The following is an 18,557-nucleotide window of genomic DNA, read 5'->3' as shown; positions in this document are numbered from 1 at the left end:
GAAAGTGCATTCTCTCGTAGACAGTGTGTCTAGTTTATTAGTGCTTAAGGTCCATGCTTATTACTGGGTTGGAGTAATATTGACACAGGCAGCTATGAGCTGGATATCCTTTTGCTCTATGTTATTCATTTATTTTTTTTACATATTTGCTTTCAATTTAGTGCCTGCTGCAGGCACTAAATCAATATTTGTTGAATGAATTAGGCAAATGAGTGCCCATTTATCAGTTGAACTCATTAGGTCAGAGGTATTATCAAGTAATATGATACATTGCCATATTAACAAACACTGAATAATTCTGATTACCAGTAATAACATGTAGAGATTGCTTATTATATGCTTTGTACAGAGAAATGAATTATTTGATCTGTTCTTCAAGAGGATTAGGAATGGGTATGTTTATTGTGTTCAGTTACTGAAAGACTGTCCTCTTGTCCACTGACCTTCAACAGTACAAAAAGGTTAAACATACAGGGATAGTTTAGAAATATACAAGTTAAAAAAAAAAAAAAAAGAAATATATGCAAGTTTAGAGAAACAGCCAAAGTAGAAAATGTCATGCAGAAGATTACCTTAGTTGATATATATTTGGTTTTGAGAGTTACTCTTGTGGGAATTCGCTGGTGGTCCAGTAGTTAGGACTCTGTGCTTCTACTGCAGGGGCCACAGGTTCAATTCCTTTTCAGGGAGCTACGATCCCACGTGCCACGTGGTGTGGGGGAAAAAGAAAATTGCTCTTACTAAAACTTAGAACATTGGCTCTTGAGTATCTTGTTTGGAGCCTCTGAAGGCAGATGTCAGTGGCAGGAGCTTCTGGCTGGAAAAGGTACTTATTCTTCCATTTCTTTTTAGATTGCAAGGCAAAATATCAGTATATTAAAATTCCATAATAACATTGTTCTTTTATTACACTTCAACAAAATGAGGAAATGCATAAGAAACTATTTTTCAAAGCACGGGGCACTTTTTAAGTTGAGTAATTAAGTAAATACATGAGCCAAGTTATGTATCCCAAAATACACATAAGGAAAAACAGTAAAGCAACATATATTATGGGTATCATATGGGATGATCTTATGCCGTGACACTGTCGCTATGAAGAAGAGCTTCCCAATACAAATGCCAGCCTCTGCCCTGGGTCTCCCTCCTGTGCAGAAAAGGGGGAAATTTGTAAGCAGAGTAAGATCAGAAGTAAAATCACATTCTAATGCACTTTTTTTCTATTTCAGATCCTTCTTCCCTGGCATTTAAGATACTCTCTTTTTTCTATGTTATTGAGTTATTATCTTCCTGTGCTATTGGTAGAATTTTATCTTACTGATGATGAAAGAAATTGTGGTTTATGAGTTGTCAGTATCAAGCCTTTATTGAATTCTTATGTTCATGGTAAAGGCAGTATTATTATTTTTTGTTTGTTTGTTTGTTTGTTTGTTTTTCCCATTTATTTTTATTATTTGGAGGCTAATTACTTTACAGCATTGCAGTGGTTTTTGTCATACATTGAATTAGCCATGGATTTACATGTATTCCCCATCCCGGTCCCCCCTCCCACCTCCCTCTCCACCCCATCCCTCTGGGTCCTCCCAGTGCACCAGGCCTGAGCACTTGTCTCATGCACCCAACCTGGGCTGGTGATCTGTTTCACCCTAGATATACATGTTTCGATGCTGTTCTCTTGAAACATCCCACCCCCAGGTTCTCCCATAGAGTCCACAAGTCTGTTCTATACATCTGAGTCTCTTTTTCTTTTTTTGCATATAGGGTTATCGTTACCATCTTTCTAAATTCCATATATATGTGTTAGTATACTGTAATGGTCTTTATCTTTCTGGCTTACTTCACTCTGTATAATGGGCTCCAGTTTCACCCATCTCATTAGAACTGATTCAAATGAATTCTTTTTAACGGCTGAGTAATATTCCATGGTGTATATGTACCACAGCTTCCTCATCCATTCGTCTGCTGATGGGCATCTAGGTTGCTTCCATGTCCTGGCAATTATAAACAGTGCTGCGATGAACATTGGGGTGCACGTGTCTCTTTCAGATCTGGTTTCCTTGGTGTATATGCCTAGAAGTGGTATTGCTGGGTCATATGGCAGTTCTATTTCCAGTTTTTTAAGAAATCTCCACACTGTTTTCCATAGCGGCTGTACTAGTTTGCATTCCCACCAACAGTGTAAGAGGGTTCCCTTTTCTCCACACCCTCTCCAGCATTTATTGCTTGTAGACTTTTGGATAGCAGCCATCCTGACTGGCGTGTAATGGTACCTCATTGTGGTTTTGATTTGCATTTCTCTGATAATGAGTGATGTTGAGCATCTTTTCATGTGTTTTTTAGCCATCTGTATGTCTTCCTTGGAGAAATGTCTGTTTAGTTCTTTGGCCCATTTTTTGATTGGGTCATTTATTTTTCTGGAGTTGAGCTGGAGGAGTTGCTTGTATATTTTTGAAATTAATCTAAAGGCAGTATTAGAATGGTGTTATTCTGATTCTACAATTTTGTTTTCCTTACTATTGGGTAACTTTATCCTTCCTTTGTACTCAGATGATTAATTTAACTTAAGATTAAAATCTTGAAAATTCTCTTGTCAATTGGAAAAACCAAATTACACTAATTCATTGATAGAATTACATGGCAAATTTTGCCTTTGGCATTACCTCTGGTGTGAACTTTCTTGTGAAAACATTTCCATCAAAGTCCAGCCATGGGTATGTCAGTATCCATTACACAATAAAATAGTATTGTTTTCTGCATGTTTTAAAACATACATATATATAAACATAGACCAGAATATTATATATAATTATTTTATATATATATATATATAATAGTTTGGTCTATGTCTATCTCCCCCCACTAGTCAGTAAGAACTCTGGGACCAAGCACTTTGTTTTGTTCACTGCTCTGTCTTGCATGCCTAAAATATTGTCTGGCATTTAGATGCTCAATAAATATGTATTAAATGAATGGGCCTACTCCAGAGGCAGGTACAATTATTATTATCTTTTTTGTAGGTAGAAGTTGTCACTGCTTTAAAATTACATAACCAATATTTGAGGGAGCTGGGCTTCTAGGTCAGGTCACTTTGGATCCAAAATCCAAGTTCTGAACAATTATACTACATAGTCTCAGAGTCTGGGAGGTTAAACTCACATAGATAATCATACAACCGTGCCATTAAAGTGACTGAATGTGAGAATACAAATCAATTCACTGCTTTTGGAGAAAAATCTGTCAACAATCCCCAAATCTGAAACTTACAACCCCTCTTCTAATAAAATGATCAATCATGAGAAAAAAATGTTATCTGGTACTTCCCTGGTGGTCCAGTGGCTAAGACTCCACATTTCCAGTGCAAGGGGCCTGGGATCAATCCCTGGTCAGGGAACTAGATCCCATATGCCACAACTAAGAGTTTACACACTGCAACTGAAGATCCCACGTACTGCAACTAAGACTGAACACCGCCAAATAAATAAATGAATGAATATTTTTAAAGATATAAAAATAAAGTTTAAAAAATTGTTGTCTTAAAAAAAACTTTATCAAATAGTGTATCATATACATCATTCTATGACAGTGATTTTTGATCAGAATTGTTTTGGAGACTTATCTGTGTTGATTCTGGATAATTTATTTTAATTGTGTAGTTTGCACAATTTGTAAATTTTGTTGATGGAGCCTGTTGATCAGTTGTATCCACTATTTCTAATGTTTTGCTATTGCAAATGATTTTGTATATGCTCTAGAGTTCCATCTAGGCTAATGTTTTCCAAGACTTGACTTATTAATGATCTTGAAGTTATCTTAGTGGGCTGAAACCAATGTTGAAAAATTAAATAGAAAAGGATAAATTAGGGTATGAGTAGAATTGTTGTCCAGTCGCTAAGTTGTATCCGACTCTTTGTGACCCCGTGAACTGCAGCATGCCAGACTTCCCTGTCCTTCACTATCTCCTGGAGTCCTTCACTATCTCCCAGGTAGAATAGAATAATGTAAAATAGAAAAAAAAAAAAATAGGAAAGAGGATATCCCTTAGTATCTCATGTAGCAAGGGTAAGAATTATTTTGTGAAACTTTTTTTTCAGGTACATATATGTATCAAAAAAGCTTGAAAGATACTGCTCTGGTCTAAATATTGTTGAGTTGCTCTAAAAGTGATTGTAACAGTTTACATTCCTTCCAGTAATATGAGGAAAATGTGCCTTTTGATCTGCATCCTCACAAACACTGTGTATTATCCCCTTTAATTTTGCAGATCTGATTGGTGAGTTCTATCTCATTGTGATTACATTTCCATGATACCTTTTGTGGATATGTTTGTTAATTTCTTCTGTGAATTGCCTCTATCCTTTTTCCATTTCTAAATTGGATTGTTTGTCTTTCTTTTTCTGCTTTTAGGTATTCTTTATATATTATGGAAACAAATTATTTGCCAGCTATCAGTTATGTATATTGAAAATATCTTTTCCCACTCTGTGGCATGTTTTTCCTTTTGTTCATTTTGTCTTTTATAATGCCAAAGTTTTTTTTTGTTTTTTTTTTGTTTTTTTTTTGTTTTTTTTTTTTTTTAATTTTTATTAGTTGGAGGCTAATTACTTTACATCATTACAGTAGTTTTTGTTATACATTGATATGAATTAGCCATGGATTTACATGTATTCCCCATCCCATTCCCCCCTCCCACCTCCCTCTCCACCCGATTCCTCTGGGTCTTCCCAGTGCACCAGGCCCGAGCACTTCTCTCATGTACCCAACCTGAGCTGGTTATCCGTTTCACCCTAGATAATACACATGTTTCAATGTTGTTCTCCTGAAACATCCCACCCTCGCCTTCTCCCAGAGTCCACAAGTCTGTTCCATACATCTGAGTCTCTTTTTCTGTTTTGCATATAGGGTTATCGTTACCATCTTTCTAAAGTCCATATATATGTGTTAGTATACTGTAATGGTCTTTATCTTTCTGGCTTACTTCGCTCTGTATAATGGGCTCCAGTTTCATCCATCTCATTAGAAGTGATTCAAATGAATTCTTTTTAATGGCTGAGTAATATTCCATGGTGTATATGTACCACAGCTTCCTCATCCATTCGTCTGCTGATGGGCATCTGGGTTGCTTCCATGTCCTGGCTATTATAAACAGTTATAATGCCAAAGTTTTAAGCTTTAGTGTGGTAAAATTTAACAGTCTTTTCTTTGTGGTTTGTGCTTTTGTGTCTCAGTTAAGAAATCTTTCTCTGCCTTGAGGTCATAAAGATATTTTCTATACCCTCTTCAAAAATTTGAAAATTTTGCTTTTTTCCTTGTCCAGATGATTTCCCTTGCAGTTTTTATGTTGAAATACTATAGATTAAACTTTAAGTATCTTTTGGTAAGTTTCAGGATCCATATTGTTGCAGCCTTGTCCTCAAACTTACAATATCTGAAAGTTATATTTTATAATATTAATTCTTTTTATAATTGAGCACCTCTACTGCTGACTTTCTAATAGTAAATTTAGCTGATACCATTTTAAAACTATATTTTTCTCAGATAAATACTGGCTTTTTGAAGCCAGTGGTGTGTTCTGTGCAAGATGGTATGTTCTTTTTCTTTTCTATTTTTCTGTAATAGAATTTATTTATGTATTTCTATTTTCAGTCACATTAACCTTTCTGTAGAAGACAACTTCACAACGATCTAGAAGGAACGGGATTAAAGATGACTGAATACTGGGCTCCAGAAATTTAAAACAATCAGGTACAAACATTTTTGGAGGGAATATTCCCAACCAGTCAGTACAAAATAAAACCATCTGGAATATACACAAGAAAACTTAAAATATCCCTGCAGTACAGGGGAAAGTCCAAGCTCGAGGGCATTGAAATGAATCCTGGCTCCAACCCTGACTGGCTGGTGTCTGTTGGTCAAAGTATTGAAATATGTCTGTTAAACAGAGGTAATGATGATATCTGTTTCTAAAAATGGCTATTATAAAGATTAAATGAGATAGGGCAGTTAGTGTTTGGCAATAATTTGGGTAACTATTTATTTTAACTATTATTATTGCTCCTGTTATTTAGAATTCATGTTTATCACATCATCAATGTGGTATTCTATATGTGTATTATGGATTTTTAAGATGTATATGTTGGTATATTACTGTAACATTGTTATTAATAATAGCCCAGTGAAATCATATAGGTAACAGGATGAGATGATTATAATCCTCACCTATATTCCACAAACTGTATTCCTCAGGTAGTGTAAACTAGGGAAGCTAGTTTTCTCTATTATATTTGTGTCACATCGGAATAATGTTAAAAAACCAACCAGGGAATTCCCTGGTGGTCCAGTGGTTGGGACTCCACACACTGCCTTGGGTGTGGGTCCAATCCCTGACTGGGGGCCTAAGTTACTGTAATATGCAGCAAGATCAGAAAAAAGAAAAACAAAAACCATTTTCCACAGTGCCACAGATTTTGACATTTTTTTCCATAGTACTGCATAATAGTAATTAATTGTGAACCATTTTTAAATCTTCAAAGGCATTCTGACAAAAATGAAGTGATATTAATAATATATTTCCTGTTAATTGAATCTTACTGAATGTTATTTTTTTGAGTATGGTAATTTTCATCTGCCATACATGTAATTATGTCTTAACCTGATTAGTCAAATAAATGGAATGACCTGTTTTACACCATTCCAATTTTTAAAGAGTTAAGGTAGTTACAATTAATCAAATATACTGAAAAGAGCTATTTATTTTGTTTACTTGAGCAGCCAGGATATGGTGGTGTTTAAAATTTTCTATTAGCTGATATAGAGTACTTTTCGGGATACATTGTTAGGTTAAAAAAAACAGATTGCAAAAGAGTATGTAAAGTATGCTATTCTTTGTATAATGAGGAATTGGGAAATAAAAACACGTAAATATATGTACTTATTTTGCAAAAAGAAACAGAGAAATAAAGCAGAAACCAGTGAATTTAGTTATTTACAGTGGTCGAGGAATGTGGTAGGGAAACAAAACAAACCCCAGGATTACTGTGGAGTGATCTCAGCATATTAGCAGGATTTCCTTCTGCTAGGAACAAAGGTGTCCTGAAGTTCAGCAAGAGGCAGTCGCTTCTCTAGTTAGATTCCATTTCCTTCTCTTGTTTCTTTTTTTGCCTTTAAATTCCCTTCCTCTACTCCTCTCCTTTCTTTTTATCTTTTATTCCAATAAACTGGGGACAGCTATGGAAAAGATCTTTCCAGTTAGGATGAGGCAAAAGGAGAAGAAATTCCAGTGTAGACTGTCTGCAGTCAACAAAAGGCTGTATTCAAAAGCTGCTTTCGACAAGTATCTTGTGTTTTCCTCTGAGCCGTGTGTTGTGGTGGTAATAGCAGTGACTGGGTCATGATCCCCTCCTTCTTTTTTCTTTTTTATTATAACTTATCTATTTATTTTTGGCTGTGCTGGATCTTCGTTGCTGCACAGGCTTTTCTCTAGTTGCGGAGAGCAGGGGATACTCTCTAGTTTCAGTGTGTGGGCTCCGGGTCCCCTCTCTTAAAGAGCTTGCAGATTAATCGGGAAGACAGATGATATAGGAGTAACTGCCACATGAAATGATTTTTTCCATGTTGGCAGCCAGGTCAAATTTTAGAAATTTATAAGTGAGGAAAGTCTAATTGATCCTTTTCTCAACAAGTGTATTTTTTCCAAACATTAGAAGTAATGATTTGTATTGATTGCCATAGTTTGAGTAACTATTATTCTGAAGGTATCATTTATTATTCCCTATATGCTAAGAGACCTTTTTACAGCTGAAGAAAACAAAATTTTACCAGTATCCTCAAGTGAATATAAAACATTAAGTACACTGTTAAGAGTTAGCCTTATTTTGATGATTGCTTTTATCTATTGCTAGGCTCTAACTGCTTATAGGTAACATCAAGTAAGATGTTCTGCTGTTAGCACTTGAATTCTGGGTTTTATTTGAGTAAATAGAAGCCAACATGGTAAATCAGAGTATTAACATTGTTTGACATGATTACATTAAATTGCTTTTGGGGGGAGAAGTGAAAGTGAAAGAAGTGAAGTCGCTCAGTCGTGTCTGACTCTTTGCGACCCCATAGACTGTAGCCTACCAGGCTCCTCCGACCATGGGATTTTCCAGGCGAGAGTACTGGAGTGGGTTGCCATTTCCTTCTCAGAGGATCTTCCGAACCCAGGGATCGAACCTGGGTCTCCCACATTGTAGGCAGACGCTTGAGAGAATATTTATTCCTATTTATTTTCAGTGATGATTGTGTAACAGTTTAGCCAGAGTCCAGACATCCTGCATATTTTGTGACAGGGCTGCTTCTGCTAGTTACTTGTGTGTGGTAGGAGGCAGTCATTGTGGAGACAGTTAATTAAGGCAAGAACATTCAGTGTGATGGCTACATGCTTGGTGGCTGTTTTTTCAGATTTTTTTGTTAAGGTCTAAGGTAACACAGTCACATTTGTTCATTCATCCTTTCGTCCTTTTCGTTCATTCATTTTTTTCCCTACTTAGCAAATCATATACTCTTCAGTGAAGCTGAGAATTGATAGGTCTGCTCTTCACAGTGATTTGGAACTTTCCAGTCCCAGAGGAAGTTTGACCAAGGTCCAAAATTTATTTTTTCTCATCTCTAGGAAGTAAACTCTGAAATGAAAATTTTCTACTCATTCCTTAGTAGATGTTTATCTTCTACTAGGGAATATATGTTTATCCTGGGATTATTTTTCACACCTCTGCTGAAGGAGTCTCATCAGAGAACAACAGTTAAAACAATTTTTATGTTTTATAGCTGTTAACACCCATGCCTCAAACTTAATTCCCTTCACTATATTTGAACTTAGCTTCTTTTCTCTGTTAACTAGAAAAGTAAAAAGTGAAAGTCACTCAGTCACGTGTGACTCTTTGTGACCCCATGGACTGTACAGTCCATGGAATTCTCCAGGCCAGAATACTGGAGTAGGTAGCCTTTCTCTTCTCCAGGGGATCTTCCCAACCCAGGGATCGAAGCCAAGTCTCCCATGTTGCAGGCGAATTCCTTACCAACTGAGGTGTCAGGGAACCGTTAATTAGAAGTAAAGTAATTTTAACCTGCCCAGTTTCACTCGACACATGGTATCCTGATTTTACCACATACTTTTTCCTCAGGGACTACACAGAACCATGGAAGACTTTCTGGAAGATGACCTTTTTCTTCTCTATACTCTCTATGGAAAACGTGGCAAGGTTAGAAAAATCATGCCCGTGGAGCATGTATTTTCTGTCATGTGAAAGAAACTTTGTCAAACATCTATTGGTCATTCAATAGGAAGATCAATGAGATAGTGTCTTTTCTTTGCGAGGCTCACAGCGTAGTGGCTAAGATGCTGGCAGGTCACTGTTGTGGGTGTAGAGAATGCCTGGGGGCCAGCAGGGGATGTGGGATTGTCTGAGGGTTAGAGGAGGGGTTCCCAGAGGTGGTGACGTTTGAGCTGGATGAAGAGGAGGCCACCCCCACTTTCACAGATAACGCTGTTTAGTCACTCAGTTGAGTCCGACTGTTTATAACCCCTTGGACTGTAGCCCACCAGGCTCCTCTGTCCATGGGATTCTCCAGGCAAGAATCCTGGAGTGGGTTGCCATGTCCTTCTCTAGGGGATCTTCCTGATGCAGGGGTCGAACTCGCATCTCCTGCGTTGGCAGGTGGCTTCTTCTCTGCTGAATCCTCAGGGAAGCCCTCCACAGACAATGCTGTCCCTCAGAAGGGTCTGGGTTGAGCAACGTTGCTCCACTGCCAGAGATTTAAAAAAAAATTTGAAATAGTTAATCTTCGATGACACATCCTTAATTCATCTCAAGTATTCTTTATTTCATTTCTGTCACATCCAAATATTACAGTCAACCAGTTTAACTCTGGTCAGTGTCCCAACTGACAGAAGTTTCTCATCTTTCAGCAGTCTCATCCATCTCCATCTTGTGTTAATTTTATTAAATTTATGAAATATCTCTTCAGTGTTAACAGCTTAATATTAACTGCCGCCGTTAACTTTCATTTTTCTGTTTTCCACTTTTTAGAGAATAAAATGTAGTCAAAATGCCATAAAAGACGTAAATCAGTATCACAGCCTGCATAGTGTGCAAGACAGCTCTGTGAACCATAGACAGCAACCTGAGCCATAGCATTGCTGTGCGCTGACTTGACATGCTAGTTTGTGAGCTCCTGTCGGAGAGTAGCTTGAAAAGCAGTCTATAGAACCTGAAAGTCTTACAGAATGTTCATAGAAGATTTCTATGTTGTTTTCTGGGAACAGATTTGGTGAAATAACAGGCTCACAGTATTAGCAACCAAATTACTTTATTACATGGTGTTATGCTGCCAGGAAATCCTTAAAGGGTGAGGTATCTGCTGTTATTTTTGAAGGATTTTTTTTTGACTATGCATGCCTGCTATGTAATCTTAATTCTATTTCTATATGCTGTATTGTAAATTGAATTGTGGAAACTTAATAATTGTCCATAGTTAAGTATCATAATCCACTTGGTTCTTCATATGCATGCAGGAGCAGAGTTAATATGGAGAGCACACACTCAAAGGAATAATAAAATGCATTTTGGTATCTAACTTTATGGAGATGTATTTCCTTAATTATGTTCTCCTTGAGCTAATATTAAAATTTCACCACTTTGCCTTTCCAAACAGATGCCTGTGAAAGATGAGAGAGGTGACCTGGATATGAGCAAAGTAGTGAAGGTGAGCTGGCCTAGGGTTAATTCTCACCTGTGTTGGTGAGTTGTGTGGGGAAAGAAGGTCCAGGCCAGGATGCAGATTCCGGGGACATGATCTTAATGATGTAAATGTCAAACTTTCATGCCCTGGTAGTGTTATTTTTCCCCTACAGATTTTTTAATTGCCCACTCTTGGCTCCTGTTCAACCAGTCCCTAACTTAACAGTTGGGCCCAGAGGTGGTTGGGTGCCTTCTGCAGAGATGCCTGCTGTCATGCAGGTTGGCTGTGGTGTGATTGAGGCTCCTAAAATGTGTGGATCCTTACGTACACTCTTACTGTATACAGTGTATGTGTGCATGTGTGTTAAGTCACTTTAGTCATGTCTGACTCTGTGCAACCCTATGGGCTGTAGCCTGAAGTATGTGTGTGTATGCATATATATACACACACACGGTATACATATATGCTGTATATGTATACAATATATACAGTGTATGTAACTATATATGCTCATGATTATGCCAGACAGAAGAATGTATTTTTCTTCAAAGAACAAAGATGCTCAATTCCTTGAGAGTAATATTAAACATTTACCTCAGAAAAGTATATTAAAAAAATGTATTTTATAAATGAAGTCATCAGTTCTCTATGAAAAGTTTCCCCACAGAATTAGAAAAAAGTGAAATTTTGATGACTCACCTCCAGCAGCCAGCCTTCTGGCAGAGATTTAAAAAGCAATATTCACACTTGTGTTGTGTTTAGGTTATATTGTAGTTACTTGTTTTCTATTAAATTGTGAGCTCCGTGAAGGCAATAACTAGGTATTACTTTTGTCTTGGTATCTGATACTTGGTAAATGTTCACGGATACCATCAGACCCAGTGTTCTCTCACCCAGTAGCCCTCTTTACCAGATGTACCACTGCAGGTGATGTCACAGACCCACACGCTGGAATCCCATTGGTCAGTAGAATTATGGGTTGGGTACCATAGGTTTTGTAGAGGTGGGCCAGGAGGGAAGCTCAGAACTAATGATTTGTAGATAAGTGTTAAGGAGCTGGCTGGATTGACAGCCAGATTCTAGGCATATAAGAAACCACTTGATTTTGTAGCAATCAAAATCCAAAAATCTGCTTGAAAGGAAAAAATAAGGTAGCAGTCAATTACTGTATATTACTTATGTAATATGTAATATGTCACCATCTATCCTGTTCTTGGGAAGACAACTCATGGTGGGCATTGCCTTGTTCACTAAAAACTTCATGAGCACAGCAGCCCAGGCCTTACAAATGTGAGCAAACACTGGGTCTGCCAGGAGTGTCACTTTTTATGTGAACTTTTTACTCAGCCACAAATGATGTTTGGAAAGAAATCTGGTCCATCCACTCAGAAGCTAGTGATGTTGGAGAATTTCTTAGTCCCTCTGACCCTCAGGCTCCTCCCAGGTGAAATGAGGACAGCACTGTGTGTGTCCTTCACTTGGGAAGATGAGAAATATCAATAATATGTCAGAACCCCTTTAACTAGCACATTAGCATGTCTCCATGAAATATTCATGCCAAATCCCAAACATTGTTCTTTCTGAAAATTAAAGACTTCAAAGGGGAAAAACATTAAAATGAACCACTCATAGTAAATAAGACTCCTTCCTAGTATAAGGAGGTGGGTGATTTAAAGTAGAAGCTTAGACTCAAAGCTGACATAACAAAGTTCTGTCATTAGCGCCACAGGGGTCCCAAAGATGATAGGAGACATCCCTGTCCAGACAGGATCTTGCAGTTTGAGTGGCGTAGTGGGGAGCAGTGGCCAGATTTGGCACTAGGGGAGTCTCTGCCACTCATGAGAGCGATGCTGTTAGCATTGACAAACTGCTTCCCCTCTGTATTGGTTTCTTCACATGAATTTCCTCCCTGACAAAGCACCACAATTCAGGTGGTGTAAAACAGCAGAAATCTATTCTCTGACAATTCTGGGGGCTTGAAGTCTGAAATCATGGTGTCGACAGGGCCACGTTCTCTGAAGTCTCAAGGGAAGAAGTCCTCCAGCCTCCTCCCACCTTCTGCTGGCTCCTGGCACTCCTTGGTGTTCCGGGACTGTAGCTGTATCGCTCTAGTCTCTGCCTCTGTCTTCACATGGCCTTCTTCACTGTGTGTCTTCATGTAGTTAACTTTACGTGTCACCTTGAGTGAATCCCTAGTGCCCAGGTTAAACATCATCTCTGGTTGTGTCTGTGGGGGTGTTTCCAGATGAGAATAGCACTTGAATTAGCGGACTTAGTAAATGGGTTGCTCTTCTCAGTGTGGGCAAGTTTCCTCCAGTGTATTGACAACCTGAATGGAACAGAAGGCAGAGGAAGGAAGAATTCATCCTTTTCTCCCTGCCTCCCTCCCTGATTTATCTGGGAGATCTCATTTCATCCTCTGCCCTCGGTCTGGGGTTTACATCATTGTCTCCTCTGGTTCTCAGGCCTTTGGACTCAGATTGAATTATGTCACCAGCTTTCCTGGGTCTTCAGTTTGCAAATGCAGATATAGGACTTCTGCACCTCCATAATCTTGTGAGCCAAGTCCTTATAATAAATAAATTAATTAATTTCCCCTGACTCCTTTAGCTAGTCTGATCTTCTCTCTACTAGAACATATATCTGGTAAGATGGACTTAATATCTGATAGAAAAGACAGGCCTTAGAAAATTCTTTATTCCTTTAAAGATACATTAAGCTAGAGTATAGTGATTATTGGGTCTTCCCGGGTGGTTCAGGTGGTAAAGAATCCGCCCACAATGCAGGCGACCCTCGTTTGATTCCTAGATTGGGAAGATCCCCTGGAGAAGGGATAGGGTACCCACTCCAGTATTCTTGGGCTTCCCTGGTGACTCAGATGGTAAAGAATCCGCCTGCATTGCGGAAGATTGGGTTTGATTCCTGGGTTGGGAAAATCCCTTCGAGGAGGACATGGCAACCTACTCCGGTATTCTTGCCTGGAGAATCCCCATGGACAGAGAAGCCTGGTGGGCTACAGTCCATAGGCTCGCAAAGAGTCAGACACGATTGAGCGACTAAGCATAGCACAAGACATGGTGATTATTGAGGGAAATGCCATTTGATAGGCATGTTGGCCATTATGTAATCTTACTGTAATCTTAAACATTTTTGGAAGTTGAAAAGTATGTAAGTGTATATATTTCCAGGATAACAAATAAGTGGAAAAGGGAATGGCAGTCCACTCCAGTAGTCTTGCCTGGAGAATCCCACGGACAGAGGAGCCTGAAGGTCCATGGGGTCACACAGCGTCGGACACGACTGAAGTGACTTTCCACACAGCAAATAAGGAAAAGCTCTCTTTAAAGAAGCTTTATCATGTCCACATTGAATAGAGGGTGTGGCTGCTTGTAACCTTATTGGATGTTGTGCTGGGTTTGATTGTATCCCCCTCCAAATTCATACGTTAAGATCCTAACCCCCAAAGGTAATGGTTTTAACATTAGAAGGCGGGGCCTTTAGAAGTTGCTTACGTCATGAGGGGAGAAACTTCATGAACGGAATCAGTGCTTTATAAAAGGGGCTCCAGAGAGACCCCCAGCCCTTCCACCACATGAGGACATAGTGAGAAGACATGGGCTCTGAACTAGGAAGGGCACTTTCATCAGAACACAATCATGTCGGTGCCTTGATCTAGACTTCCCAGTCTCCAGAACAGTAAAATATAAATTTTTGTTGTTTATAAGCCATTCATTCTATGATGTTTTGGTTTAGCAGCCCAAAGGAACTAAGACACATCATTATTCTGGAAGGTGACCTTATTTGGAAATGGGGTCACTGCAGATGTAAATCATTTAGTTAAGATGAGGTCATGAGGGTGACCTAACCCAGTATGACTGGTGTCTTTATAAAAGGGGGAAAATTTAGACACGGAGAGAGACAGACATGGGGAAGATGATATGAAAGACATTGGAGAATTCAGCCCTCTGCAAGCCTTAGGGAGAGGCCTGATAGATCTTCCCCCTCACAACCCTTAGAAGGAACCAAGCCAGCTGATACCTTGGCTTTGAACTTAGCCTCCAGAACTGTGAGACAACAAAGTCCTGTTGTGTAAGCCCCTCAGTTTATAGTACGTTGTTACAGAAGTCATAGCAAGCATATGCACATACTTTCTGGGTGTTTCTTCCTACAGCCCCCAGATCTGAGTGGGTGCCTGAGGGAACCCACCAACTGCTCCAACTGAATGGTTAGAACTGACCCATGAACTGAAACTTCTGGACATATTCCTTGGTGTCACCTTTGGCACTGTCCTTTCCCAAGGACTTCTTTTGCTAAGACTCAGGCAGCTGATGAAACAGCAGTCTTCCCTCTTTTTTCCTGCTTTTACCCCCAGCCTATTTTCCAAAGCTACATTTAAGACACAACTGTCACCGAAAGTGCTTGCCAGGCATTCAGCCCCGCCCTCCCCCCGAGTTCAGCCTTGGATGGTTCCAGTGTCTTTGAGGAAAATTAATAGGTGATATCTGATTCTGTCCTGGGCCTCTGGCTCTTGGTTGTGGTGAGAACGGTCCGAAGTGGTTGAACCTGTAAAGGCAATTCCCCAAAATAGATAGTGTGCACACCAGTGCACACTCTTAAACAGAAGGGGGCAGAGAAAGTGTGTTTTCTATGAATCATTTTTAAAATAATTTTTACAAAATTCTTTTTCAGCCAGTCCAGGCTACTCTGTCATCTTTGAAGATGTTAGATGTGGGAAAGTGGCCAATTTTCTCCCTTTGTTCTGAGGAAGAACTGCAGTTAGTTCGTCAGGCCTGTGTCTTTGGCAGTGCCAGCAATGAACTTCTGTATACTACAGTAAATGATGAGGTAATGTTGAAGAAAAAATTTCAGCCACTTATATTTTTAGTAATGCGTTTGCTAAATTGAAGATCTTGGGGGAACTAAGGAATTAAGATTAAAAAAAAATGCACAGAGTAAATCCTTATTTTTTAAATAATGAAGCAGTTTTCCTGTAAGGGGACTATGCCTGTTTTGAATGTAATTACAGGTTTGTTTGCTTGAGCTAACAGTGGTTTTCCCCACAGGTCTTTGTGCTTGGCACAAACTGCTGTGGTTGTTTGGGATTAGGTGATGTCCAGAGCACCATTGAACCTCGGAGACTGGATTCTTTAAGTGGCAAAAAAATCGCCTGCCTCAGCTATGGGAGTGGGCCACACATTGTCCTTGCAACAACAGGTAACCTAGCAACACAGGGTGGGTGGAATTTTAGCCATTGCTTCATTTGTTGAGGAGCAAGACTGGGACCACCCCTTTCACTGAGAACATACTCTTTGATTGGGCAAGGCTTTCTGGCTCTGCCCTGTGAACTGGTCTATGCTTTGGACTGTATGAAATATGAACATATCTGGATATCAAAGTAAGAAAAGGTAGCCGATGGAATCTAGCAGTTATTGGCACTTTGGTTGTCAGAATGACAGTGCTATAAGCCTACTTTAGAAGTATAATTATTGTGCATTAAAATGCTGAACCTCACTCTGGACATTTTGAACTTGAGATTCTTGATCTACAAACAGAGATTAAAACTAGATTCTAAGATCCCCTCTAGCTCTTAACATTCTGTGATTCTGACATTAAACAATGACTGATGGCTCTAATTGGTGTCAGTAGTATAAGGAATTAAATATTCTCATGGCTTTTTCATGCATTCAGACTGATAAGACTTTATCATTAAAACATACCTTATTGTGTAGTATTAATACATATTCAAAAAAGTTCATAAACTATATATGCACAGTTTTATAAATAATTACAAAGTATGTGTCCATGTTCTGTCACCCAGATCAAGAAATACAATCTTAGGATTACCCCCAAAGCCCTGAACATGTATTATACTGCACAATAAGTAATATAATAAAGATTTAAAAAATTAACTTGGTAACCATTTATAAATAAGGAAATTAAGATTCAGAGAAGTTAAATAGCCTTACAGTCTTTTGAATTTCAATCTGGGTTTTTTTTTTTACCTCTTAATAGCCTTTTCTCTGTTATTTATCAAAAACCTATCTTCCAGTTATTTTAATTGCATCCATTTAAATTTCATCTTGTTGCTGTGAGGCATAATGTAGTTTAACTTTCCAAGTGTTTTCTTTTATAAAATGAGTTTTGTGGAATAGGGAAGTTGATTAACTTTCGCATGTGAATTTTCAGTTTCCATGTGTGGAAGTGTATAATATATATACTTTCATATAATGAGTAGTTGTTTTGAAAGTCGGTTATGTTTCTTTTTATTTTCAGAAGGAGAAGTCTTTACCTGGGGTCATAATGCTTACAGTCAGCTGGGCAATGGGACAACTAATGCTGGTCTAGTGCCCTATCATATCTCTACTAATCTGTCGAACAAGCAAGTCATTGAAGTGGCCTGTGGGTCTTACCATTCTTTGGTGCTAACATCTGATGGAGAGGTGAGAATAATCAGCCTAAATCTCACTGATAATAAGGTTTCAATAAGATTATATAGATTCCTATAGCAGACATGGAAATATGATCATTTAATTAAAATAACCACCAACCTCACATTCATCTTACTCTTGTTAGCAGTTCATAGTCATGGTGTTTATATTATGACATGTACCTGTATGTGGTAAGGATTTGTATAACTGCAAAATGTAGAAGGATGTATTGTTACTTCTCTTCACAAAAAGAAAAATTCCCAAATGCTAGAAAATATGACTGAGGCAAAGTAGATATTTTAAAAAGATTATATGACATTCAATTATAATTATTGCTGTTTAGGTAGATAATGCCAATAACCTAATTTTATAAAGTAATATATTTTATGAGAATGCATCCTGTGAAAACCTCCCTGCCTATGTTGTGAGAATTTATGAATATCAAGCACTTGGAGGGCAAAAATGAGGCCAGAAGTGCCACTTGAGGCGCTCTGTATATTAACGTGTTTCATTTACTGATTTCTTCTTTCAAATAGGTATTTGCATGGGGTTATAATAACTCTGGGCAGGTAGGGTCTGGATCCACAGCCAATCAGCCGATCCCTCGACGCGTCACTGGCTGCTTACAGAGCAAAGTGGCTGTGAACATAGCCTGCGGGCAGATGTGCTCGATGGCAGTGGTGAGCACCGGGGAGGTAAGAACGGCACTTCATGGCTCGCTGCAAAAAGCCCGTCTACCTTCTCAGTGTTCTGCTGGCCTCACGACAGAGACCACGATTGCTTTTCCGCTTTTGTGGGCATCGAGTCTCTTGTTTTCTCTCAGGTCTTTGTCTGGGGCTACAATGGAAATGGGCAGCTGGGACTCGGCAGCAGCGGCAACCAGCCAACCCCCTGCAGGGTGGCAGCTCTCCAAGGCATTCGTGTCCAGCGGGTATGTCCCCTGTGGGTTTACGTGTGCCTGTTTTTAAATCTATGGTGGCAGACATACCAGTGTACTAAAAAAAGGTCAGTCGTCTTAGCAGGATAAAAAGTTGAAGTAGAGGTTAAAGTTATTTTCCTGAATTTAGTTCAGAAAATTTTTATCTCCAATGCACTCTCACACATAGCTCTTAGAATGTAAACTTTTATTGTCTTTTCCAAGGAAACTTTGGCAATTTGTATCAAGAGCGTTAAAAATATTCACCTGCTTTGATCTGTAATTCTACTCTTAGGGCATATATACTAAGGCACCAAAGATAAAGTGACTTATAGAAGGTATAGTTCTTAGAGCAGACAAAACAGAAAAAGAATGAAAGAAAAAGAAAACAATGGTAAATAATAGATGTAGCATAATTTATCCAATCAGACAGTAAGTTAATGGTTAAATAAGTGATACTAAATCTATATGAACAGAAATGATGCTTACAAAGG

The 18,557-nt window shown here is 38.7% G+C and overlaps 1 protein-coding gene across 10 annotated transcripts in view; it reads left to right on the top strand.

Moving 5' to 3' along the window:
- RCBTB2 (RCC1 and BTB domain containing protein 2) overlaps positions 1-18,557 on the top strand; it is a 44,940-nt gene that overhangs the window by 7,720 nt on the left and 18,663 nt on the right. For 4 of the 10 annotated variants that reach the window (XM_070471247.1, XM_020876509.2, XM_020876513.2 and 1 more), the window contains exons 2-9: positions 5,644-5,742; positions 9,162-9,239; positions 10,693-10,743; positions 15,409-15,564; positions 15,783-15,933; positions 16,993-17,159; positions 17,684-17,842; positions 17,971-18,078. In XM_070471247.1, the coding sequence (XP_070327348.1) occupies positions 9,177-9,239; positions 10,693-10,743; positions 15,409-15,564; positions 15,783-15,933; positions 16,993-17,159; positions 17,684-17,842; positions 17,971-18,078 (855 nt within the window). In that variant the 5' untranslated portion in view covers positions 5,644-5,742; positions 9,162-9,176. The remainder of the gene's footprint in view (positions 1-5,643; positions 5,743-9,161; positions 9,240-10,692; positions 10,744-15,408; positions 15,565-15,782; positions 15,934-16,992; positions 17,160-17,683; positions 17,843-17,970; positions 18,079-18,557) is intronic. The other 6 variants (XM_070471246.1, XM_020876515.2, XM_020876514.2 and 3 more) reach the window with 6 other exon arrangements.

This window comes from Odocoileus virginianus, chromosome 8, assembly GCF_023699985.2.
Source record: "Odocoileus virginianus isolate 20LAN1187 ecotype Illinois chromosome 8, Ovbor_1.2, whole genome shotgun sequence".
Taxonomy (NCBI): Eukaryota; Metazoa; Chordata; class Mammalia; order Artiodactyla; family Cervidae; genus Odocoileus; species Odocoileus virginianus.
This window is presented reverse-complemented; position numbering and strand designations above follow the sequence as displayed.